Below are 25,339 nucleotides of genomic sequence, written 5' to 3' on the forward strand. Positions count from 1 at the left end.
TCGGCACGCGTCGACACCGACGGAGAGCACCGATACTGCGGCTCGCTCTATCGCTCTCGCTCTCTCCCTTTCGCCCGCTCCGACCATCTTCGGCCTCGTTTGGTACGCGTCGACACCGACGGAGAGCACCGATACCGCGGCTCGCTCGCACGCCGTGACGTCACCGACTAGTAGTCGGTGCTCAGATGATCTAGAGCCCGACCTGGCCCGACCGATGTCACAGAAAATTATAATTGATGTTAGGTCTATTCTCTATTTCGTCAGTGCTTAGCGTATTGTTCATTCTACGCAGGTCCATCTGCAACTTGAATGACAACATGAATATGGATTATTGTGTACACAGTGCACGGTCTACTTTCAGAAATCGCTATACTTTAATGCCTTCTTTCTCCCAATAATGCGTTGCTCTAATTAGCACGATCTAGAGTATAATTAATGCCGTCATCGAGTGTCTAATGGAACAAATGTACAAACTTAAGTGGATCTAATTTACAGGACTTTTTTCCAGCGTAATATAACTTCTTGGAGCAGACTGTATACCGTGTCGTCTGCGTAACAGAACAAAAGGAACTGTACTATCCACTTGGCTAACGTTCGACGTGAGTACGTTCGTCTTACTACCTAGCGTATTACCCGTACTACTAGAATAACTACACTACGCATTGAGAATAGCATACAGATAGCGCTGGGTATAAACGAGTAACCTGTGGAGAAGTTTTATAACTCCAATCCCTTATTACGATTCAGACTATTACTTGGAGCAAATGGCCAGCAAATAATGTCAAAATTTGTCCAAAAAACCATAGCCATCTGTTTCCGCATTTGACTTGGATTTCGCAGGCGAAGCCTGCTGACAAAAAATGGTAAAGCAAATTGGCAGCAAGTCTTGCAACACAACCCAGGCTAACTAACCGAAGTCAATTTACAACCTAAGTTATATTGCAAGACTTGCTGCTAATTTGCTACCAATATCCCTGCAAGTTATAGCAGATCTTGCATCAAACTTGTAGCCACGATGAGTACGTAACGTTATACCAAGCATTGGACCAAATTTCGCTGACTGGGTAGGCCTTCTGATGAGCTTATTATAACTTACATAGTTCTTTTTCTCACTTTTGCCTGTGGCAGGACAAAATAGGGAATATTGACAAACTATTAACGCAATAGAACAAATTCACCCGCTATCGACAGCCTACTGCTTGATCAAGTTACCTCGTTTACGAGTGGATCATACTCATCGCTGCGTTTCAGCGAAACCTCGCATGGAAGTGTGTGTGTGTGTATGTTCACACGCAGGCCCGTTTCTCATATACTGACGCTGGGGGAACGTTCCGTACGCACACCATGAAAGGAGAAATGCACACCTTTGGAGACGACAGGGACCAACACACATTCGCAACGTCTATTCACTGCTGTTCTCAAGATGGAGAGAAAACGACGTATGTTTCCCGTGAGACGGTTGTAAACAAGAAAGTTGTAAAGCCTTGAAGGATCGATTTTGCCGGAAGGACATTGGTTTAATACGAGATGGCGAAATCTGTGCTAGGTTCGGACACCCTTCCCAAGGCTGGTCGTGTGAACGAAGGTAGGAAAGATACTACCATATATCGGTTGTCACTTTCGATTCATGAATTACTCATTCGAATGGTATCTCTAAATACGATTTCATTCGACACTGTCACAGTTTGTCGGGAGTGGTTGGTTCACGAGGATGGCGCACTCGCCTACCGACTTCAAGACGAAGAAAGTAAGTGTTCGAAAACACCCACAGACCACTTCCACCGTACTGCTGGATTGACCTTTCTATATTATTATTCTTTCTAGTCAGAGAACACTATTCTGGCAACAAGGTGCGTAACGCTCAAGTGAGGGAGGACGTACCAAAAGCACGGGTCGAACAGGAATTAGAAGCTTTAAGATATCAGGACTATGTCCAACAGCAGTCTGTACCAAATTTTGAAAGCCATTTGTACATTCCAGTGGTATTCTTTAAAAGGAATGATTTCTTTCAGGGAAGAAAGAGATGCCCTGGTTGCAAGGCAAATTGCATTGTCCCTGGAAAAGGAAGAAAGACATAAGGAACGTGAGTTACAAGAACAGATGAGGTTGCAGTTGAGATTGGACGATGAGGTGACGCAGCTTGAAATCCAAAAACATATTCAAGAAGAAAAAGACGAGGTAGTATCACAGTTACTCTAGGAAAGATTGGTAGTAGTATCATTGTATTAATAGCATATTTCTTGAATAAAGGAACTGGCGAGGAAATTGCAACAAGAAGAGGAAGAGAACGCTATAGACAGTCACGATGGGCCTGGGCCTGTCGATGAACAATTTTTGCTGGATCAAAAAATTGCGATGGAAGCGCAGGATGCTGAACTGGCACGAATGCTACAGGACAAAGAACGGGCGAAGGCTAGAAAGGCCAGGCAGAAGGCGAGACAAAGGAAGTTAGAGAGGCAGCAGAAGGAGCTGGAAGAACAGAATACTATGGAAAGGCCTCAGAGGCCCGATAAGTTGGATTTGAAAAGTACACCGAATAAAAGTAGAGTCCAGCCTACCACAAACTGTCCGCAATATGCGGACCCAGAAGAAATACAAACATTGGACGACACCACTGAAAATATTCGGGAAGTACAGAATGTCGCTGCGATTATCGATCCCACTTATAATGGTAGCGTCCATCGACACACATCCAGTAGCTCGAGCAGCACAGTCAGTCCTACATTTGCACTGCCTACACCGCCGCAGGAACTCATGAACGACGACGCTCCGTGTTATATGCCTATACAAGGACAACGAAGAAATCAAATGCAATCCCCGTCACAATTTCATGAAGAGAAACACAAGCGTAGAGTGAAGGATGGCTGCAAACAGCAGTAACATATATTCGAAGATCGGGAGAACCGAGTACTTTCGATAAACAAAATGTTTGCCATAAAAAAAAAATGGAATGTAAGTTACTTGTAGATCTGATTAGAGGTTTTACTCCGATTGCAAACACATTTTATTGTAGGATACAGGCTTTATTATCAACGAGAATCTCGGAACTGTAGGGAAGATACGTGTGCCTTTTAAAAGGGTACGGTGTACGTAGAATCGACGAATGTTCGATGTAACATGTTGCACCGTTCCCAAAATCCGTAGATCTGCCTTTTATCGTGTACATTTATATTCGACCCGAATACAATGATATTTCTATTGATACGTTGTATTGCGCTGACACAAAGATTTTTATGGGAAAGCAAAGAATAAAGGTAGTAGAATAGACAATCTGAATGAAGGACGAAACGATCAATTTATCGAATAAGCAAACAGAAATGTACAAAGATCGATCATTTAGACTGAATCATTGAAACGAAACGATTTAATTAAGACAGATCTTAATTGAATGCTCTCTGAACGAAATTTATTATAGATCTAATATATACGTATACATATATGAATTGTGCTTGTTTCTTAGAGGAAAATATTTCTTTCTAATTATACTTAAGGTGCAACGCAAAGAATACCTTACTGCCAAAGATGACATTATTAGCATTCAGTATGTATCAGGCGTTAATTATTAGGAGGGGACAAAAAAAGAAAATCAATTTTCAAAGTATATGAAGTTCGAAAGGCGCGCTTTAAGAAAGTGCTTCAGCACTCGATAACTTATGTACTTTTTAATATAAACTGTTAAGGTTCAAAGATTGTAGGAAAATAGGCATCTATATTAATAATCTTTGTAACATTTTTCCATTATTTAAGTTCGAGAATCGTAAGCACTATACAATTTCTACTAATCTACGTAAGAATAATCTTCAGAAAAAGGTAAATGAAGTTCGTTAATAGTATTATTTAATATAATTTTAGCGCTAGAAACGTAAACAATGTATTATTTACGGTGATTGGAAATTTATTCGATGGTAGCAGTGCGTATTAAGTATTTTTTACATTTATTGTATGAATACAACTATACATGGGTATATTAATAAATTATTTACAAAGTTATAATACAAGTTTCCATTTGAGAACCCCATACCGTACAACAGTCATTTATTATTCTATGAATTTGTGTGTGAGAGAGAGAGAAAAAAAAAGATAGAATGATTAATAATGTAACAAGTATATTTCACGAATAGTGTATAAAAGTAATGGATTTTATGATTTACAATTACTAGTATTAGATGCTCGTTTGGTATAATACACTCTCATAACACTTTGCCGTTTAAATGTTATCATCGAAATATATGGATCAACAAAAACTTTTGTCTCTGTACAGCTGTCAGCCTGTTTGGAGATTCTATGAGCAGAAAATGTAACAAAAGAACCAGTATACGGCTGTTCCTTTAATGCAAAATGCACAGAATGACATAAACTACACGAATAAATTTATAGATTATACAAAATAATCTTTCCAACAAAGCATGTTCGCTTTAAAAATACTCTCTACACAGAATATTATGTTAACATATAATTCAAACGCAAATGTCATATGGGATCACTCTATGATAAAATATTCAATAGCAAAAAAATATTCCCTCTTTCAAGCGACGAAATTTCGTCCCTCATGGTCCCACATATATCATAATTTCTGGTGCGCTGTCTATTACGTAAAGATATCATCAAAAAAAAAAAAAAAAAAAAAAAAAGAAAAGTTGTTGTTCCAGGCGGAAAAACAAATAATCTACTAATGATCATAAATATGGCCATGTGTAACCCATTCAAAAGTGGGGAACCGGTGTAGAAGAAAATTTTACAAAACCTTTTACTTTTCAATTCGACGTGCTGTTCGATCTTTTAGGGAACACAAATTTTGTCCTACAATGATTTACAGTGATCCGAATGTAATTACCCGTTCTCTTAAATTGTGAAGTTCTCTGTACAATGTGCAGTTTTTCCTCCTCCTCCTCCTCTGCTTCATCCTCACTCAGAATAGGAACAAAACTCTTTATTCTCCTATGTGAATAATAAAGGAACATTAATGTTATTAGACGAGAAGAAACTAGTGGATACGTATGTAGCAGAATAAAACAAGAAAAAAGGAATCTAAAATCCTTAGCTGATGCATCAGTAGCTTGTGCAAAAATGTTACAAAGCATTGAGTGTATGTGTGTGCGTGCGTGCGTGTAAAGACGCATTGTTTTCGCAGTTGGAAGATAACAAGCAGAACAGTGCTGATAATAGAGGAAGTTAATCTAATCGAAAAGTAACCACCTACGGTGATCAGGAGTCATGGTCTTCGACCTGGTATGAGGCGGTGAAAAGACATAATTGGGCACTTCTCCAATGACTGAAAAGATTAAAGGTATCATCAGCAACACCGCAAGATCTGGAAATCTCCTGCGAATGCTGCTACAAATTACCTTTTTGATCCAATGGTGGATCATCTCCTTTGTCCGGTTGTGAAAATGAAAACTGACTATCAACATCCTCTTTCTCACTCAGTTTTCTACCCTTTTTTGTTCTTGGCAGACTCTCGTTCACTCCCTGTGCGTCCGACAACGTATTCTTTTTTCTCGAAGCAGCCTTTTTGAGCTTAGAACCCTTTGCGCTCGCTTGAGCCTCCACTTCTGTCGCTTCCTCTTCGACTATAGTCTCCTTTAGGATACGTTTACCACGAGTGCTCTTGGTTCTCTTGTTTGTGTCCGCTTGCGAGAGCTCAACACTCGCGGCTCTTCTCTGTCTAGTAGTCTGTGCAGCTTGCTTCTTGCTGCTTACAGCAGAGATTCTTTCTTTCGACGGTACACTCAGTATTTCTTCCAGCTCTTCCGGTATCGACTGTATCGATGACCTACGATTTCGTGTATTCACTGCTGGACTACTTATCGTAGCCACCACCGAGCTCCTTCCTTTTGTAACCTCCAATGAAGACTCGAAATTCTCTGAAATAACTTCCTTCGCCACACTGCTGGATCTTTGAGGCCTCACCATATCCACTACTTCTTTAGGCACCGAACTACCACGTCTTCTGGTTGATCTGACAGTATTAACCTCTTCTACCGCTTCTTCGTTCACGACAGGCTCTTTTGTTGACCTCAATAATCTTCTTCCACCTGAAGCCGAGCTCCTAGTCTTCGAGGTTTTAGTTTCCTCTTGTGATTTCACATTCTCATTTTCTACTGCCAAGCTGGACGAAGACAAAGTTCTGCTTTTCGTTAAGGGTTTCGTTGACTCTGGTAATTCTTTCTGCACTGAAGCAGCACGTCTTGTGTTCCTTCTTACAGGTGTTCTGACTTCTTCCTTTTCCTCTGCAGAAGGAACATCCTTCACTAGTGACGTGGCTTTTCTGCCTCTAGTTCTTTTTGGGGTGGAGACATCTGGTGGGTCCTCTTCCCCTTCTTCTTCTACAGGAGGAACATCCTTGGCTATGGATGATGCTCTTCTGCCTCTAGTTTTTCTTGGTGTAAACAAGCCTGGCGAACCTTCCTCTCTGTCTTCTTCCACAGGAGGAACATCGTTGACTATGGACGATGCTCTCCTCCCTCTGGTTCTCTTGGCCAATAAGGCTAAAGATTCTTCTTCCCCTTCCTGTTCCACAGAAGGAACATCCTTTGCTATCGATGATGCTCTTCTACCTCTGGTTTTTCTTGGTGTAGACAAGCCTGGTGGGCCTTCTTTCCTGTCTTCTTCCACAAGAGGAGTGTCCTTTGCTATGGACGATGCTCTTCTCCCTCTGGTTCTCTTGATGAAAGAAGAACCTGGAGAGTCTTCTGGTACTTCTTCGTCCACAGGAGGAATGTCCTTTGCTATGGACGATGCTCTTACACCCCTACCTTTTCTTGGCGAAGAAGTTCCAGACGAGTCTTCTGATCCAGACGATCCTGTACGTTTAATACCTTCATCGGCAGTCGCGACAGACGCGATCAACACCTCTTTCATTAACGAACTTGCTCTTCTTGATCGTGCAGGTGTCTTCGAAACCACCTTCGACGGTGAATTTATTACAGACGTTGAGATTACTTCTTTTGCTATCGAGGAAGCCCTTCTTGATCTGGTCACTCTTGGTGTCACACTGTCGCCAACTGTTGAAGGCTCATCGTCTAACCTAGAAGTCGTAACAATATCTTTAGATTCTACATGTTCGGGTGAATCATGTACAGATTTGTTTACTGCCACCCTGACACTCGAATTATTATTATCAAGATGCACTGAATCTTCCACGTACTTGTCTTCTTTCACAGAGAATCTAGACTCTTTCTGTAGATTCTTTTGCATGGAACTACTCCTTTGAGGTTCCAGCACATCTGTGCTAGCATCAGATTCATCATCAGTTATGTTCACTGCGTCGTACACGTTCTCCACAGAAACTAGTGCCGTTTGGGATGCTTCTCTTGATTCGTCAGGTGTCTCGCTGAAAGCCAGAACCATTGCATCGGCACAGTTTGAGGACTCGTCGTCAGTGATGTCAAAGTGTCCATCGTTTTTCGGATCTGTGCGTTCCTGGACATCCGTACCGATTTGATTCTGTAATCCAAGCGACAAGGAACGGCGTTCTCTGCTCGCTGATTGATCAGAACTGTTTCCTAATATATTAGAGAAGCTTTCGAATTCGTCTTCGTTGTCAGAATTTTCCATCTCATCGTCTTCTTGGTCTTTGCTGCCCTTGGAAATGTCTCCGTTCTTATACTTGGTCAAACCATCGCTGCTGTTGAACTTGAAGTGATTACATTTAGGTATAACTGGAGATGTCATTGGACTGTCCGATGATGTGTCCAGTATGGCTTCTTCCTCTTCTTCTTCCACTTCATTATCTTCTTCTTCCTCCTCTTCATCTATATTCATCGGTTCTTCGATATCGTGGCGTGATTCCTCTTGTACAAGACTCTTCGACGAAGAAACAAACGAACCAATACCTAATCTAATCTCATTGTTTCGTCTCCAAGGACTGCCTTCTTCGAAACTGCTGCCTGGACTGAGTACAGCACTTGAATGTATGGAAGTGGAGAATCTCGAAGTGAGTCTTCTCGATATCTGCGGTGTAACGACTCTCGTGGAAATTTTTGAAGTGTCTTCCAAAAGATTCGGTGTAAACTGATGAGAATTTAGAAAGGTCCTTTTCCTCGAACCCTTGCTGTCAGAGCCTTGCAGTGATTCCACGGATGCTTGTAGGCAAGTTCTCCTGAGACTCGGTCTAGGACGAGCATTGTACACGTGTTTACAAGTATAGCTGCCATCTGACAGTACTGTGCTGTCTGTGGAAGACTTTTCGTTTACTGTCGAATTGAATAGTACCTCGTCGCTTTTCTCGGACGTATTAATCGCAGAGAGACTCCCCTCGCCATTGGTTTCATCGTAGGAATTATTCTTCTTCGACTGACTAATATTAAACCGTATTTGCCTATTCAGCTTCTTCTCCTTGTCAGAGATCGAGTCATCCATAACCTCATCCTGAATGTTACTAATGCTTGGAGACGTTGAATTTCTTATAAGCTGTCTAATCTTCAAGATAGAATGAGGGGTCTCTGTGGTGGTGTCCCTGTGTGATACTTTTCGCTGCACCAAAGGTGTACTGAACGCAGCACTCATAGCTGCGTCCCCATCCTCCAGCAGTTTCCTACGCTTTATCCTGTCCGGTGTTCTCATTGCACTCTCCTCCTCATTCTGAATCTCGTCCAAGGTACGTTTTCTGTGCGTTTTCACAATTTTTGGAGTCGTTACACAGTTTATATTAACCTCTTCGTCGTTCATCTTCAATGTTGTACAGGGAGCAGTGACGAAAGGAATGACAAACTTCTCTTCTCCGTGAAAGGTCTCCTTGGCCTTCTTGATGACCATCTCATAAATGTTTGAACCCCCTTGAAAGCTCTTGTTGTACGTCATTGGTCTGGGATACCTGAGTTCCACGCCGGTGTCTGTGCTCGTTTTGCCCATGTTCATCGAGAACTTCTTCATTATGTCAGGCAAGGTGGCGTTGTAAGCGTTCAGCATGTCCGTGTGGTCGTTCTTGGATGCTGTTGCGTTGAAATGGGCAGTAAAGTTTCCACTATTTGCTTCCATGTATCGACAACGTTGCAAATAATACAGCAGTTTCATATCCTCCGACTCGGTCTCCTCCAGAAACTTGACGAACATCTCCTCCTCCTCGGTATCTAAAGCCAAGTGAAGAATATCGTTCAGTTTACCGTATGCTTTACAGGATTGAAAGAAACACGCCAACAGCTGCGCGTAATGGGACTGCGGCCTATGGTGAAAGGCCGATTGAACTAATCCGTGCTCCACCGCCAGGCCGATCAACGTGCTCTGATCCTGTATCGACGACAACGGGGGCTTTCTGACGCGCAGATACATCAAGGCCATTTTGTGCTGGTTGTTCCTTATCAGGGTTCGCAACACCAATCGATGATGCCAGTCTTTGACGTCCGAATCGGAGACCAACTGGCCGGTCATCATGTCCAAGAACCCATGGTAATCCTCGTGATCCAGCAGCCAGAACGCCTGTGTCAGCTTTATGATACTGGGGCTCATCTTGAACGACGAGGGATACTTTATCAGCTGGTCGACACCGGTGTAAGATCCCTGCAGTAGCATAGCCAAGTCCATCAGAAGATAGATGGTGATCTGATGCTTACACTCGAGTTCGTCCGAGTCGGTTTGCTCGCAGTCGGTCAAGTAGCTTCTCAGCAGAGACTGCAACGACGGAGGTGGATAATAACCATCCGCGAGCGTGTCTCCAGCTTCACGTTTCCACTGGGAGCTCAGGGCAGGACATTCCCGTGTAATCAGTTCATCTATAAAGAACACTTCCTCGCCGTCGACCTTCTGCTCGTCGTCCATCACAAAATCCCTCTTCTCCTTGTAAAGGGAAAACAATTTCTCATACGGATACGGTATTTTCATGGCAAGCGACAGGGCAATGCGACCTTCTTCTAGCTCCTGCGATTCCGGTAACAGACCCACGTCGTAGAACCAGAGGAGCACTTGGAAGTATATGGACACGCGTTTCAGTGCCTTTCGCTGTTTGACAAGGCTGCCCGTCTCGGATGGTAAATTCGACACCACGTTCGATAAACACTCCAGCTGCTGACAACAGAATCTCAATGTCTGTACCTCGGACTCACCGATATTGTTGCCCGATTGGTCGAACAACGGAACGCACAAATGATCCCCTATCATTTTGATCGTCGCGGCCCGTTGTATGCCCCATTTTAAGAAGCTCGGATACATATACGCTGCGCTCCCGTCCGACCATTCCTTGGCGCATCTGATCAAGAAAGTCGCCCAACGTTGCTCCAAGCATAGCGACAGCAGCATGTCGCGTTGAGCGTTATGGTCGCTCGAGAAGGACACTTCTGTGTGGGACGGAACCAAGCCGATGGAGAGACATTTGTGAAAGATCTCGGAGGGCTGAGTTAATACAATCGGCCCGGCGACGGCCAGTTCATGTAACAGATCCGCTTGGACGCCTCGTGACAACCAGAATGTTAATTTAGACTGGCCCAATTCTATCCATTCCAGGGCCAACGAGTTCGGGTAGAAAAGTTCTTCCGTCGAGCTTAATCGGTTGTTCGGAAACTCTTGCAAAGAACGGGGAACATAAATACAGCTAACGACTTCGCTGCTTGCTGTCGGCCGGATTTTCATGTTATAGCTAGCCAATATACTGTCCGGATTCTTGCAATCGTCGACGGTCTGTGGCATCTGTTCTTTGTACCATTGGTTCAAGTCGAACAACAACGTTCGGCTGGTTGTTAAGATCAGTAACGAACTGTCCTCGCCGCGTTTCAATTCAGACTCCGTCTGATCTAAATTGGTTCCTCTCTCGATGGCAGACAGACTGACCACTCTGTCGTCAGCGTCCAATTCGAATTCGAACTTAAGGCTAGGTTCTGCTTCTAGATTGAAATACAAATTGGTTCCTCTATCACAGTATTTTCGCTCGAACAATAAGGCATACATTCTCAAAAGTGGAGGCACCTTCGACGTATCGTCTTGGAAAACGACCCATAAATAGTAGAAAGGTCTTGGGTCGTCGGCTGGTTCCAATAACGCCAGATGCGTAACTATCATCGTCTCGTCGACCGGCAAACTGATCCACCCAACAGAACCATTGTTTTGCCATATTATAACTCTACCGAGGCATCCAGATATTAAACAACCGATTTTCGTGGAACTGATAATAGCGTTTGTCAATCTTTCGTCTAAAAAACCAGTCGACTCGAATTCCTCTCTGTTGAAGCCGATATGCTTCTCTATACCTGTTAAGACAAAAATACAATTCTATGTACTATCGGAGAGATATATCAAATAATATCAAACAATGGAGGTTCTCTTACGTGGATTCAGCAAGTTGCAAACCATGTGTTTACTCTTGTTTTCTTGATGTCTGCTAAGCGAATCCTTTGTTGTTAGAAACTCTACTTCAGCCGGAGATGTTTCGTCCAAAACAAGAGACAAATCGTCAAGTAACTCCCAGGTAGATCTCTGAAGATCTATCATTAGATGATAGAGATTGCGTAGTACCACACAAGCTATCCCATCCATTTGCATTAAAAAATTGTCCGGTCTCTTATCGTTGAATTCCTCCCAGTCTGCACCACCAGACACAACGCAAACCTGTTCGACCCCAACTGGCATCTACAAATATAAAAAGTATTAGTGACAGGAGCTTAAATATTTCAGGGGTACGTTCAGTGATACGCACTCTTATGGCTCTTAAAATCCGAGAGGTAGTAGTGTCGAAGACACATAACAAGCCCATAGAATCTTTGATTCTGGTGGCTTCGTTATCTAAACCAACAAGAAGTAATGGTAACTCTCCAGGCTGCGCAGGAAATTGACATACACAGGTGATCTTCCATCGAAAAGTCCACGAACTGATATTTTCTCCAGTTTTTGCGTTAAGAACTATCAAATGAGAACCATGGCTCAGCCAAGCATACTTGGCGTCATTTGAAAACCCTCCGTGAGAACTATCAAAACTGCTATACACTTGTGTATTATGCGATAATCCACCATGATCTTCTTCGGTGTTACTTGATTGAGTAGAAAATGAGCATTGAATGTCTACAACGTTGCGAATCTGAACAAGCAAATGGAAATAATATCAATGACAAAAAAACACGAATATATATATATATATGTATACACCTGCATGGTTGTGTGTACACGTTTTGAAAATACATCGAGAATAAAGGAAATTCGTTAACGATCGAAATTACCTCGCACTTGACTTCATCCAGTTCCTTCATATTTCGCGGACGATATTAAAACAGAGGGAACGTGAAAAAATCATTTATGCGTTCTTTCACTAAGGTCACCATAAGGTTATGTTACCGCCAAATTTCAATGATCTCGTTACGCTTCTACAAAGATGATTAACTCGAGTCTGTGACACATGTATTCACTATGCCAGCCAACAGAGTACTTGTGACACAACGTAATTTAGAAACACACGAGAAATCAAGGAATTACATTCAAATACGTTTCTCCACTCGTGCGTTCATTTTAAAACCGCAACTATACAACTGCGAAGTACGTTAAGAACTACTGCCAATAGCACGTGCTGCCAACTATATTCGAACGGACCGCGCGATCCGAATACGTACCTGAACAATCTGACAAAAAAATCTTCGTTAAAGGGTTAAATTTATAGCAATAAACGCCGTGAATTTAAATAATACATTCGAATAGAAAACTGAAACGTATTTTAAAAATGTAATAAATATAAATATAAATTCTTCGACGACAGGCCTGTAGACAGAACTGCTGTCAAGAGTATACCCTCCAACGTGCCCATAAAGTTTAATGATATTTTTATTTTATTCGAACCTCAATGAGAACCTTTAATAAAGTAAACAAATTTCAATTTCTTTAAATTAATTAATGAAAATTTATACTTGCATAAGCGTCCACAGTCTATTAATTATGAAATGAATTTCTGTAAGATCTACTGAGCTGCACAGGAGCCCCCTAAGGACTCTTATGAAAGGTTCCATGTTAAATTGATGTTTGTAACCCGTAAACAAAAGTGACGTTTTACTTATATCTGTTTTGTCACATATCTCTCGTATATTCGTATCGTATCCGTCTGGTATTAAGTGCTTCTCCGTTACTATATTTACTATAAATCCAATGACGTGTCCCGAAAGATGCAACTGAATTGCGTTGTACCTTACGATTATAACCTCTATCGTAAACAACTGTTTATTTACCAATTCGATTCAAGTTAATTTCTAATTGTTGAATGGAATTTGAGAGATGATCATCGCGTTATAAAATGTCGTATCAAGATTCACCGTTTTCAACAATGTACGGTCAGGACGATTACGACATCGATGAGGATAACGAAGAGTACCTGGAGGATGATCGAGAAGCTGATGAGCAAGATGAGAGTGACGAAGGTAGTAATCGTTGGACTACGGGTTTTATGCATTTATTAAGGGAAACGAATTTCTATTTCACTCAAATTTTTCATAAATCACTCAATGTTTTTAGACACTGAGGAGGCAAGCGAGACTGACCTAGGCAAATCCGAAGAATACACAGAGATAAAGGAGCAGTAAGTTAAATAAATTGAGCGATGTAAGCTTTTATTCCAGCGATTTAACAATACGATCTTTCAGAGTCTACCAGGACAAGTTAGCCAGCTTGAAAAAACAATTACAGCAACTGAAAGATGGTACTCATCCGGAATATAATCGCAAGTTAAAACGCTTGGAGGCACAATATAAAGAAAGGTTTGATAATCTTTTAACGTTATAGTGTAATTGTACAATATTTCCTGACTAAACTGGAATGTTTCCAGACTGAGGTTGAATATTATTTATCGAGATTATCTGACTGAATGGGTAGAAAGAGATTACATATTGGAGAAGAAAGCAGCGGTTAAGGAATTCGAAGAGAAAAAGGTAGACCTGAAGGCAAACTTGCTGAGCGATATGGAGGAGAAAAGGAAAATGATACAGTCTGACCTACACACTATGGAGCTTACAGGAGACTCGATGGAGGTACAAATAACAGTAGAAAATGTAATTCCATTCTTAAAGTATATATATACTCACTTAATTGTTCTTAGGTGAAGCCTGTAATGACAAGAAAGTTGAGGAGACGACCCAACGACCCTGTCCCCGAAAAAGTAGAGAAACGAAGAAAACCTCCTCCTGCACAATTGAACTACCTTTTAGACGAGAAAGAGATCGAGAGCGATTTGAAAGCTATTAGCCGTGGTAAAGTACTGACTACTGTTCGAAAACCAGGTACTGATAGGAAATTTCAGAGCAACGTGCCATAGATTAACGGCACATTCTTAAATTTCAGCAGTGATTCCGCATTATAATACAGTGAACATGCCCTCGCAACATATTTCTCCAACTTCCGAGACACCCCTAGTGGAGACTAGGATAGAAGATGGAAAACTTCTACACGAAAGGCGATGGTAATTTCAACTTCATTTCAATGAAAAGTTCAAAGAATCTTAAATTAATGTCGAATAATTACAGGTTCCATCGTGGACAACCTGTGTATGTGGAAGGAAAAGACTTGACAAGATTCGCGGCTAATATTTCTGCGATCGGAACCGAGGCTGTAAGTAAATAATCATTTTTAGTTGAACGGAATTATTTGTTGTTTTCTTTATTGTGCTAATTCCAATAATAATTTCCGTTGTCGATAGATTTGGGTGAAGAAAGTCTCGGACGGGAGTAAAGTACGGATATACATATCCCAGCTGAGTCGAGGGAAGATCTCAATAAAAAGAAGAGCATCCTAACGAAATTGTCCGTCGTTACGGCGGAAAAAGTGTTCAGTAACCGTTAAACTTGTGATATATTAGATTTGTAGTTTATTCGAGTTCTATCTTTTTTTTGGATCTAATATAATTCTCACTGTACTTGCCTTTTGCCACCAATAAAACCAGACGATACTGTATTGTAACAAGGGCATTGTGGCTAACAATAGATAAGTAGCCCAAAAGGAACTTATCGTTGATTATTTTTCGTGCAGAAATTAACCGTTATAAATGCACCGGAGCATCAGATTGTCATTGACGAGAAAAAAAAATCGATTAGAGAAACAAAGATGTTCGGGATAACTTTTTACATGTATAAAAATTTGTATTATGTTACGAAGAATACAGATAAGTTAGCCGAATAAGGTAGTAATAACGTAACACGTAATCACGTGTAATTTGTAATTAATTACTAAGCTATAAACGAAGGTTTGTCACTCAGCCATCATGTCCACGCTGAGACAATCTTCGCCCATATTGCTGGGAGATGTTTCTAATTCACCGATTTCGTTCGACTCGCTAGAAATAAAATACCGTTACTGTCGAGTTTCCTGGAATCTGTATTGTGATTATAAACAACAGGATTATTCACCTATCCAAGGAGGGATCATTGCTGAACATCTCTGTTGGGACTGTAGGTGGTGCTTTTTCCGGTACAAGCTCCAAGTAAGTCTGACGAGACTCTAGATGTCTTTCTACTTCCTCAGGCGTCATATGACCATCCGACATTAAAGACATTGGTACTATATTATTAGACGATTGTACCTGAAAGAGTGCAGATGTTTCATAGAACTGTCACTAGTAATAGAAAATTGATAATGTACACATTCGCTGAAAGTTCACCACAGTGAAATGTTTAATAAAATTCTTAATCAAATAAATAAGTCTCTATTTGATTTTAGTTCCTGTAAATTGGTCCATAAATTTACATTCGTAAAAATTAACGATAACTTACTATAGGTGTACTGTTCAATTTTGTCACTTTTGCAGTAGGTTTTTTCTTTTTACTGGTGTTGAAAGGTTTTACTGTTGGTATGTGGTGTGGAGTATGATTACTGATAGCCATCTCTATCTTTTTCCTTAAAAAAAATACAGACCTTGTCAATACAAAGTTCATCGAGAAGAGAGTAAACTTTCTCGGGTGTACCTTTTTGAAGTATCGAAACGAGTGACTTCTTCGTCGGACGACTCCGTTTCATCACTTTCACTGAATGAAGCATCCACTTTTTCATATTGCAATAAACGATCCAATAAAAAACTTTTGTCCCTATTCACTTTAAGCAGCTTTCTTTGCGTAGATCGTAAAGCTTCTTGGAAACATTCATTTTCCTAAATTAATCATTCGAACAATCAAATGAAAACAATAATCAAAAAAGATGAAATACGTTCAATTAATAATTCTGAACGCACGTACATAAATTAGAAATTTTAACTTCCTCTTTAGATTCCGATATTGATCCTTGTAATTAGGCACTTCTTCTTCAGGGCTGTCCTCGTCATCGTCTTCTGCATCTGCATTGTTGTTTGCGATTGAACGACAATACCATCCTTCCAACATTGATCATCTGCAACTAGGACAATGCACAACAATAATTGTGTTTCTAGTACTGAACAAATGTCTTTCACATTATAATTATTGGAAGCACTGTCATACGACTATATTTGCCCGTGTAAAAAATGAAAATAAAGGCCCCTATCAACATTACTCGCATTCAGGCTGAGGTTAAGTTCTCTGTAACGGAAGATAAGTAGACAACGATATATTTTGTGGGAAAAGAAGAATGCATTTGGTGCGTTGACGAAGTTGAAATTCAAACGGAATTTCGACAGTACCTGGACGAAGTTCCAGGGTGATTTTTTCTGAATTGGAAATAGTTGAGACGAATGATTATTAGGAAGATAAATACATAAGCATAAGCTGTTTATGACTGGCTTCCATTTTGAACTTCTTTATCGATTCTATAGTAATTTCGAAAATGCTACTATTCGACCGGAAGCGTACAAATTGCATTTTGTGGCGGAAATTTAAGACCCCTTTTCCACGCGATAAAGGAAACAATATTCTCTTATAACTTTTCATATTCTAATAAACAATCGAGAAATCTGAAAACTGTTCTAACGTTCGACGTGCAAGGGGTCGAGTATCAACAGAGCTTATTATGTATAGTTGTTTAATGCAATATTTAATTAAACATTATTACAACAATGAATATTCATTTGCATTTCACTTTTTGGAAAACAATGATAAGAAAGCAGGAATTGTATTCGTGATAATGAATGAAAAAGAATTGATTTTTAAAAAAGGTTTAACGTGATCGACAGAGTGTATGCATTTGAAAATGATTTCTTTTTAGGTATTCCCAAAGCAATACATACCAGGAAAAACATTAATTCCGATGCATACATTCGTTTTTCGTTATGTTTTAGGATTGAAAGGAATTATTATGCTACCTCACTGTGTCTTTCGCTTTAGGGAAAATTGTAACTTACGATCAGTTACCAATCGAAGCGCTACATTGTACACTTGCAGGATATTCGCTTGAGTTTCCCGACTCTGTGAATCTTATTATCTCTGAATGTGAAGTTGATAAAGTAAACTTACGGTTGCAGTTTTTAGTTTTTGTAAAAAGTCGATCGACAAGAAATTCTAAGTGTTGGATTTACGGTGCGAACCGCACGGAAGCTTCGAGTTACTGAGAAAAAGACTTCGGCAATAAAATGGGTATAGCCAAATTCTTTCGATACATAAGCGAAAGATATCCTTGTATCACCGAAACGTTAAAGGACTATCAGGTGATTGACAGAAAAAAGAAAACAATAAACATTATTCGCCCTACAGGTTTTTCTCCTCTGCAGAGAATTCTTTGTGAATCTTCGAGATTTTTTTTTCGTGTTACGTTCATTGCATGTTTTCACACGCATTTTCTCGTTGCATTACATCGTTTCTTGTAAAAATACGTAATAATAACATCATAATTAAATATGTCTAAACAACTCTCTGTAATTTTTTTTTTGATCGCTTCAAATGTAATAATGATTACATCATTGTTTGCAGATACCAGAATTTGATAATTTATATTTAGATGTGAATGGTATCATACACGGATGCTCCCATCCCAACGACAGCGATACCACATTTCGTATATCCGAAGAGACTATATTTAAAAATATATTCCATTATATAGAGATATTATTTCGTATGATTCAACCACAGAAGTTGTTTTTTGTAGCGATCGATGGTGTTGCACCTCGTGCGAAAATTAATCAGCAAAGAAGCAGACGTTTCAGAGCTGCAAAAGATGCACAGATGCACGAAGCCGCGGCGAAGGCAAGTGGTATTCTGATCCCTGAAGGGAAGAAATTTGACTCCAATTGTATAACCCCAGGAACAGAATTTATGTACAAGTTGAATGACCAGTTAAAGTATTTTATTACACATAAGATTTCAACGGATAAACTTTGGCAAAAGTGCAAAGTTATATTGAGCGGATCTCAGGTACAGAGATAGGTCTTACAAAAATATAGATGGGATGAGTATAGAATATATATACGAGCACAGAAAATATTCTTTCAGGTTCCTGGAGAAGGAGAACACAAGATAATGGACTATATTCGTTACATGAAGTCTCAACCAGACTATAATCCAGACACTAGACATTGTTTGTATGGTCTAGATGCAGATTTAATAACATTAGGTATGTGCACTCATGAAGTGCATTTTACATTGTTAAGAGAAGAAGTGAAGTTTGGTAAGAAACAAACGAAAATTCAGACACCCGAAGAGACAAAGTTCTGTCTCTTCCATTTATCTCTGTTAAGAGAATATATAGATCACGAGTTTTCTCCGTTGAAGGAGAAATTATCGTTCCCTTATGACATTGAAAAGATTATCGACGATTGGATTTTAATGAGTTTCCTAATAGGGAACGATTTCATTCCGCATCTACCTAATTTACATATTTACCAGGGAGCAATATGCATATTGACCCAAGTGTACATCGATGTACTGCCAACTTTAGACGGTAAGTGTCTATAACAAGGAACACAGTGTGTAAAATAATAGTTTCAGAAGGGTGGCTAGAAAAATATCACCTGTTTCAGGATACATAAATGAAACGGGAACTTTAAGGTTGGACAGATTCGAGAAATTTATGGAGAGGCTCAGTCGTTTTGACTTTATACAGTTCGCTGAGTATTCGGCGGTTCTGAAGTACCTGGAATCGAAAACAGGAAGACGCGTCGCAGAGTCTGACAGACCGATTTGTAAAAAAATAGACAACAGTGAAGAGGTTCCTTCTTCCCCGAAAAGAGTACAAGACAAAGAGTTCGATACGTTACTTAGAGCTTCTGCTGATATGGTATTTACTTCGATGTACTCAAATGCTTGTCTACTGTTTACGTTTAACGCACTTCTTTTCATATAGTCACTAGGGATGTTCGACGAAGACGAATATGACGGCGATGATTCGGATAGCGAAATGCATAATTTGGAATTCATCCAACATAAAAGGGATTATTATATGAACAAATTAGACTACGAAAATATAGACGAGTAAGTGAATTAATATTCAGTTAAAGAGAAACACCATAACAAAGTCAAAAAAGTCTCTATACATCGTTGAAAATCATTCCAGAGACTTTCTGCGCACTCAAGCTGAGGGCTACGTCAGAGCCATACAATGGAACTTGAATTATTACTACAACGGATGTTGTAGCTGGTCGTGGTATTACCCGCACCACTATGCGCCATACATATCGGACATAAAGGACTTCAAAGATTTGAAACTAGAGTTCGAATTCGGGGAGCCGTTTCAACCGTTTCAGCAATTGTTAGCTGTTCTGTCTCCCTACAGTAAAGATTTATTACCGCCGGCATTCCATACATTACTGACGGACGAGGATTCCCCTATAATCGATTATTATCCAATCGACTTTAAAACAGATCTAAACGGTAAACAGCAAGAATGGGAGGCCGTCGTACTTCTTCCATTCATCGACGAGAAACGATTACTGGACGGTGAGTGATGAAATAATTACGTACACACTATTGTTTCCCCAAAGAGAATCGATAAACAACGTCAAACGTTACAGCTATGGCACCTTACTATCCGAAACTGACACCGGAGGAACGGGAACGAAATCAGCACGGACCGATGTGTTTGTATTCGTACACGGAGGACGAAATGGGGGTCCAGAAAGCGCCAGAATATTTTCCTGACATTGTCAGCCACGCGACCGTACAATTTATTAATTATCAAGACATTATCGTGCCACGGGAAAAGTTAGTCAGAGGTCTATGCCCTGGCGTGAAATTAGACGTATATTGTCCTGGCTTCCCTACTCTTCGGTATATCGAGCATACTTGGACTCTGGAGAAGGCCAAAGTAAGCTCTGTCGATTTGTCACAGAGCCTGGCTTCGTGAATATTTTATCCATCTCGTACCATTCTGCCCAGGTGAAAGTGTTCGAGAAGCCCTCCTTCAGGGATAACATGATTCTGCATCTACGACCGCAGCCCGAAGAGGATTTAACGACCGTGGCAGAGGAATTGATCGGTAAAACGGTGTTCGTCGGTTGGCCCCATTTGACAGAGGCCCAGGTGGTAGGCGTGTCGACGTTTAGTAAGAAGTTAACGTTGATCAATCCGGAAACGAATTATTCCCCCGAGAATATAAGAACGGAGGAACTGAAGGGTCCGTCTTTCGCGCAACGGTATCTGCAAAAGAAGACTATCGCCGCGGTGTAAGTTCTTCGTGGTCGTTCGTTGAATTTTATAACGGATCGTTCAATGAATTTTATTACAATTTGCAGGTACAAAGGTACAATGGGCGTGGACATCGGTGACACGAAGATTTTAGTCGACGCACGACCGCTGATAGGAAGCAAATACATCTTCGGCAGTCACGGGAAGCTGTATTTTGAAAAGCAATGGTCCGACTCGCAAATCACGTATGCGTATCAAATGATTGTCAAGGACATTGCTACCCATTGCTTCAGCGCAGCAACGTACAAGACTGTCGAGGAGATTTTCGTGCCGGAATCCGTATGCTTTATGTTGGGACATCCTCATTATGGCGCGATGGGCAAAGTACGTTACTCGGAATTGTCATTCTTTTGAACTGGTGAATTTATTAAACGATTCTTTCCACAGGTGATCGAATCGGAGATCTTCAAGAAATCAGGGAGAATCAGAGTGTCTGTGCACGTGAGCGCAGAACCGTCGTTGGAGGGGATAAAACAGCTTCACCAAGAGGTTAAAACTCAATACATGCAAGGAAGCATTGTCGCGCAGATATTAGGTATAAGTAACCACCTGTTGAGCAGGGTCACGGGGACAATTTACGTGAGGCCGTCCGTTCCGAGCGAATTCGGTCACGAGGACATAAAATGTAACATCGGCTTGAATTTGAAGTTCAATAAGAAGAACGAAGAAGTAAGGGTCCACCAGCGGTCGTTGGATATTCATATGTCATTATTAGACTGCGGGAGTTTATACAAAGTAACATTTTTCAAAGTGATTTGTAAAGACAGATGTGAAGAATTGGATTTTCTTTCGTTTCTTAACACGTTGACTGCCAACTACGAGAGATAACTCGTATTGGAAACATTGCAAAGAGACTGGATTATTTAAATACCATTACAATACTTTTCTGTAAAATTAATATCACAGTATAATTTAAAACAAGACAACCTATCTCTATTGACTAAACGCATACACTTTCGACTATTTATGACTTAAAAAAGGAAATAAAGTGTGTCTGGTTACGAACGACCTTTTTCACTGTGGCAGTCAACGTATTAAGGATTTTATTACGACAAGAATAAGACAGAAAATGTATTAGATCTGATGTTAACTTTACCATTTTCTATATTTCGCTGTAAATGCATGTAATCCGCAGTCTAGTGATTATCAAGAGTGCATTTGACAGTGTATATCTTTGTAGATAGTCGGTTATACTCGGAGGGAGAATAACCAGTGGTTGTACAGCTACAAAGCTGTAGAAGTATTGCGCAGTTACATGGCCAGGTCTCCAGAGTTGTTTGAACGACTTGCGGTGAACGTGGCGAACATTATTACGGAAGAAGAGTTGTTCGACAAGGGGTAGAGATGATTTTAATTAAAAAGTATACATATATATTATGAATAAATATATATTTATAAATCTATTTCTGAAACGTTTCAGATCCGGAGGTTTGACCAGTACAATGGAGTGGTTGAAAGAACAACTTCAAGGTCTGGAGAGTCGTCCATGCGGCGCAGAGGCGCTGGACCCCAGTCTGGTAAAAAAACTGGAGGAGGAAATTGACGAATATTCGAAGATCCAGGCTAACAACGAGAAACTAGTGGCCATGCAAGTGAAGCCTTACCTGCTGTTTAAGCCTGGTTTGCATATGTGTAACGCGCCACCGGATTCGAAGGCGCAGACCTATTTATTGGACCGAGTCTGCTGCACCAGAGACAATTTTACAGTTCCTTTAGGGTATAAGGGCACTGTGGTGGGCATTCAGAAAGCGGAGAATTTTTTGGACACCATGTACGACGTTGTGTTCGATAGAACCTTTCCAGGTAAATTGGAAATCGAGTCGAATTTGAAATCTGCCGGTGGAAAACATGTCGATTACGAATTTTTCAATTATTTCCAGGCGGGCTGGTTGTGAACGGATGCGAAGGGTTTCGCGGTTACCGACTGTCGCCGATTGATTTCATAAATATCAGCCACGGCGAGAGGGTAGAACGCGATAGGTCAAGAAACGTGGACGGGAACGCAGAATCCATACTGTCCTGGCGATCCGCGTCCAATCAGACGGCTCAGTCGCGCGCAAACTCAAGCGCTTTCGCGTCGTACAGGATGAAGAGCCAGTTACCAGGCCCGGAGCGAGAAACGTCGCCGAAGATCCGATTCATTCAGAAGAAAAACGACACGGAACAGGAGATACGTCTAGCACCGCCGGTGAATGCTTACAAATGGAAGCAATGCGAGGTTCAGAACGCGACTGTGAATGATCTAGAGGGCTACGGAATGATCAAGAATGCCCAGCAAAATGCACCGTTGTCGGAGAACGCGCCGAAAACGCAATCGACAACGGCGAAGCCGATGCTAGAGTTCCAAGCGTTGTGGACTGAGTTGCACAAGCCACAGGTCAGTTCGACGGTAGTAATATTTATATTTCTAATCACGTCCCGATTTCTGCTCGGTACTCCCACGAGTAAACTTGGTTTCCACTAGGGGAAAAAGCGGCGTAGAAGAAAAGTCTTCTACCACTTGGTAAATTTATTCCTGGTAGTGAAATAAATGTTAACTCAAATGTTAATTTGGCATACATTTCAGTAATTCCAAATACCAAGTGGTAGGAGGCCCTTTCCCTAATCCCCTAGTGGAAGCCGAATTTGATTGGTCAGGGTTTTTCGTTAATATCTCGTTAACAAAGCCTCGGATAACATTTTTACTGAGGAAACAGTTGCTTCAAATCATCCCAGGAACCCCCCTCATTTCTGGGAGTCGAAGTTATTTCGGGACACCCTGTATATTTGTTCGATGGTTGTATAGAAGATCTTAAAGATTATTTTGCTTTGTTAGAAACCGTCTGCACCAGCGAAGATTGTGGTACAGGCGCCGATGGGTTTAAAGGTGAAACAACAGATGAATAAAAGTTTCCCCGAGAGTTCAGTAAGTAACAGTTGTTAACATTCCTCTAATTTTCTTACCGTTCGATAAATAATTTCTGGTCGATATGTCCACCAGCCACAAGATCCAAGTGCATTCCTTAAGGCTGTTTTGAAAATTTCTGACGAGAACCCGCAAGGGACCACTACGCAACCGTCCGCTCCACCGAAAATCCCCTCCAGTAATACGGTTTCCCCGAAGAAGAATAAAGTATTGGATACACCCCCTTTGGTGCAACAATTATTTGACGTGAATATCGAAAGGAAATATGACTTGTACCCTTGCGAGCAAACTCGGCTTCCGCCAGGGGAAAAGAGCGGAACTTGATAAATTTATTTCAAGCACTGAAATAAATGCTAAACCGAATGGTAATTTGGCATAAATTTCAGTAACATCCAAAACTAAATGGTAGGAGATCATTCGCCTATATCACTTTTTATTCTAGTGGAAGCAGAGTTTGCTTGTGAGGGTACTTTGTTAAAGTCCTATGAGAAACCTGATTTTGACAAGAGGTTGGTTTTGTTACAGCATGCTCGACAAAACGAGAAAGTGGAGGACGAGAAGAAAGCGAATTGGTACTGTTCACAATTATTGCATTACTATCAGCTAAGTGGAATTGGGATGCCTATATACAGCTACTTCACCGACAGAGAGACTAATTTAATTCGAGCACACATTGTTCTGCCGGATAAAAGGAAATTTGTTAGTGAGCCATCTGCAACTCACGAACAGGCTGCAGGAAACGCAGCGAAAAAAGTTTACATGGTAATTAGAAGTTACGTTCTCGGTGTTCCGTCATATCTTCGATTTCTTACAGATATTTATACATTCCTTTCTATACAGACGTTAAATTTGGCTAATGTGATACCGAATTTGAAAGTACTACTGCCACCTCCGTTGTGTTGGTACTCCAGTCAACAGGATATCACTTGGTGGCAGAAAAAACCACCCAACATGCCATTCTACCACCCAAAACTCCCGCCTCCTCAACATTTCCCGCAATCTGTCCCAAAGGTACAACCGAACGTTGGATACCAGCAGATGCCCAATCAATACAGGCATCATCCTCAATCTAAACCGGCCCAAAATGAACCAAAGTCTGAGGTGAAGAACCCCACGTCTTTTGTCCCCCTACAGGCACAAAAGAAGAGCAGAAATATGATTGCCAAGGACGGTGGAGTCTCTAAACAAGCAAATCAAAGTGCCAAAGACAATCCACAATCGATGGTTCAACACAAGAAAAAGGAATTGCCTGTTCAGGTAACTAAGAAAAGTTCTCAAAGAATATTTGAATACCCCGCCATCGTGAAACTTTACATCGATACTTCTATTCCGTTTCAGAAAGTCGAACCAACGATGGTTGTTACTGAAAAACAAAAATCAAATCAGAGCAGTTCCCATCGTCAAGTACAAAACATGCAAAATGTAGGAAAGCCGAAAAAATCGCGAGTCGCAGCGAAATTCGGTATACCGTCTCAGGCAGAGGAAACGAATTAGGGGAAAGATTCGATATGAAAAAGAATTTTCTGTATCACGATAGGATGAAGATGCCGCGAAACATTGATTTATACATATTGGGGTGGTCCCCTTGTTTCTCGACCTTCGAATTTTTTCGATGTCATTCCCTGATATGGTCCTAACCTATAAAAAAGTTTTACATATTAAATCCCATAAACGCGGTCCTGTGTAGAGTAACAACTCCAGATTGTCTAGCTATCTTGTTTTGTTCCTTTTGTTTATTACATTCTCGTCCATTTAATTTCCGTTTTTGTTTCACAATAACAGTAGTCGCGTCATAATGTCTGTGTCCAGCGTTCACTGGACAGAGATCAAAACGTGTATTTTGTAAAAGTATAGTAAAATTTTAGGGCTCCTGGGACATTCTTTTTACGTAATCCGATTGAGTCGAGCTTTTACATATTGACTGAAACTATTCAGATGGAGGGGGTGAAGTTGAAAAAATTCG

General features: G+C 40.8%; 5 protein-coding genes across 13 annotated transcripts; 3 read left to right on the forward strand and 2 right to left on the reverse strand.

Moving 5' to 3' along the window:
- The first annotated feature begins 1,382 nt into the window (after positions 1-1,382).
- On the forward strand, positions 1,383-2,880 carry LOC107187374 (coiled-coil domain-containing protein 50). 2 transcript variants are annotated; one of them, XM_015575455.1, is made up of 6 exons: positions 1,383-1,439; positions 1,547-1,585; positions 1,685-1,747; positions 1,825-1,942; positions 2,013-2,178; positions 2,251-2,880. In XM_015575455.1, exons 1-6 carry the CDS (start codon positions 1,424-1,426, stop codon positions 2,878-2,880), a joined length of 1,032 nt encoding a protein of 343 aa, XP_015430941.1. In that variant the 5' UTR covers positions 1,383-1,423. The 2 variants fall into 2 exon arrangements, with proteins under 2 accessions (XP_015430941.1, XP_015430940.1); XM_015575454.1 differs by having other exon boundaries at positions 1,400-1,585.
- Positions 2,881-4,645: 1,765 nt separating this feature from the next.
- On the reverse strand, positions 4,646-12,345 carry LOC107187348 (protein ELYS). The gene is made up of 6 exons (XM_015575422.1): positions 12,141-12,345; positions 11,624-12,001; positions 11,256-11,556; positions 5,346-11,177; positions 5,197-5,272; positions 4,646-4,938 (listed from the first exon to the last, which is right to left on the reverse strand). Exons 1-6 carry the CDS (start codon positions 12,168-12,170, stop codon positions 4,755-4,757), a joined length of 6,801 nt encoding a protein of 2,266 aa, XP_015430908.1. The 5' UTR covers positions 12,171-12,345; the 3' UTR covers positions 4,646-4,754.
- A 737-nt stretch (positions 12,346-13,082) lies between these two features.
- LOC107187387 (sin3 histone deacetylase corepressor complex component SDS3) lies at positions 13,083-14,979 on the forward strand. Of its 4 annotated transcripts, none has more exons than XM_015575475.1 (8): positions 13,083-13,322; positions 13,417-13,480; positions 13,545-13,658; positions 13,727-13,928; positions 13,997-14,147; positions 14,242-14,356; positions 14,421-14,505; positions 14,594-14,979. In XM_015575475.1, exons 1-8 carry the CDS (start codon positions 13,199-13,201, stop codon positions 14,687-14,689), a joined length of 951 nt encoding a protein of 316 aa, XP_015430961.1. In that variant the 5' UTR covers positions 13,083-13,198; the 3' UTR covers positions 14,690-14,979. The 4 variants fall into 4 exon arrangements, with proteins under 4 accessions (XP_015430961.1, XP_015430960.1, XP_015430959.1 ...); XM_015575474.1 differs by having other exon boundaries at positions 14,239-14,356; positions 14,594-14,977; XM_015575473.1 differs by having other exon boundaries at positions 13,997-14,177; positions 14,594-14,976.
- A 60-nt stretch (positions 14,980-15,039) lies between these two features.
- On the reverse strand, positions 15,040-17,392 carry LOC107187388 (INO80 complex subunit E). Of its 3 annotated transcripts, none has more exons than XM_015575477.1 (6): positions 17,310-17,392; positions 16,122-16,278; positions 15,855-16,036; positions 15,663-15,786; positions 15,300-15,472; positions 15,040-15,226 (listed from the first exon to the last, which is right to left on the reverse strand). In XM_015575477.1, exons 2-6 carry the CDS (start codon positions 16,263-16,265, stop codon positions 15,142-15,144), a joined length of 708 nt encoding a protein of 235 aa, XP_015430963.1. In that variant the 5' UTR covers positions 16,266-16,278; positions 17,310-17,392; the 3' UTR covers positions 15,040-15,141. The 3 variants fall into 3 exon arrangements, with proteins under 3 accessions (XP_015430963.1, XP_015430964.1, XP_015430962.1); XM_015575478.1 differs by lacking the exon at positions 17,310-17,392 and adding an exon at positions 16,541-16,552 and having other exon boundaries at positions 16,122-16,272; XM_015575476.1 differs by lacking the exon at positions 17,310-17,392 and adding an exon at positions 16,362-16,372.
- Positions 17,393-17,410: 18 nt separating this feature from the next.
- On the forward strand, positions 17,411-25,120 carry LOC107187385 (5'-3' exoribonuclease 1). Of its 3 annotated transcripts, XM_015575467.1 has the most exons (18): positions 17,411-17,500; positions 17,763-18,203; positions 18,282-18,729; positions 18,809-19,065; positions 19,132-19,259; positions 19,342-19,724; positions 19,799-20,091; positions 20,163-20,449; positions 20,519-20,795; positions 20,859-21,140; positions 21,652-21,809; positions 21,892-22,274; positions 22,352-22,848; positions 23,287-23,376; positions 23,452-23,622; positions 23,902-24,138; positions 24,217-24,633; positions 24,715-25,120. In XM_015575467.1, exons 1-18 carry the CDS (start codon positions 17,426-17,428, stop codon positions 24,868-24,870), a joined length of 4,980 nt encoding a protein of 1,659 aa, XP_015430953.1. In that variant the 5' UTR covers positions 17,411-17,425; the 3' UTR covers positions 24,871-25,120. The 3 variants fall into 3 exon arrangements, with proteins under 3 accessions (XP_015430953.1, XP_015430954.1, XP_015430955.1); XM_015575468.1 differs by lacking the exon at positions 23,452-23,622; XM_015575469.1 differs by lacking the exons at positions 23,287-23,376; positions 23,452-23,622.
- The last annotated feature ends 219 nt before the right edge of the window (positions 25,121-25,339 follow it).

Source organism: Dufourea novaeangliae, unplaced genomic scaffold (genome assembly GCF_001272555.1).
Source record: "Dufourea novaeangliae isolate 0120121106 unplaced genomic scaffold, ASM127255v1 scaffold113, whole genome shotgun sequence".
Taxonomy (NCBI): Eukaryota; Metazoa; Arthropoda; class Insecta; order Hymenoptera; family Halictidae; genus Dufourea; species Dufourea novaeangliae.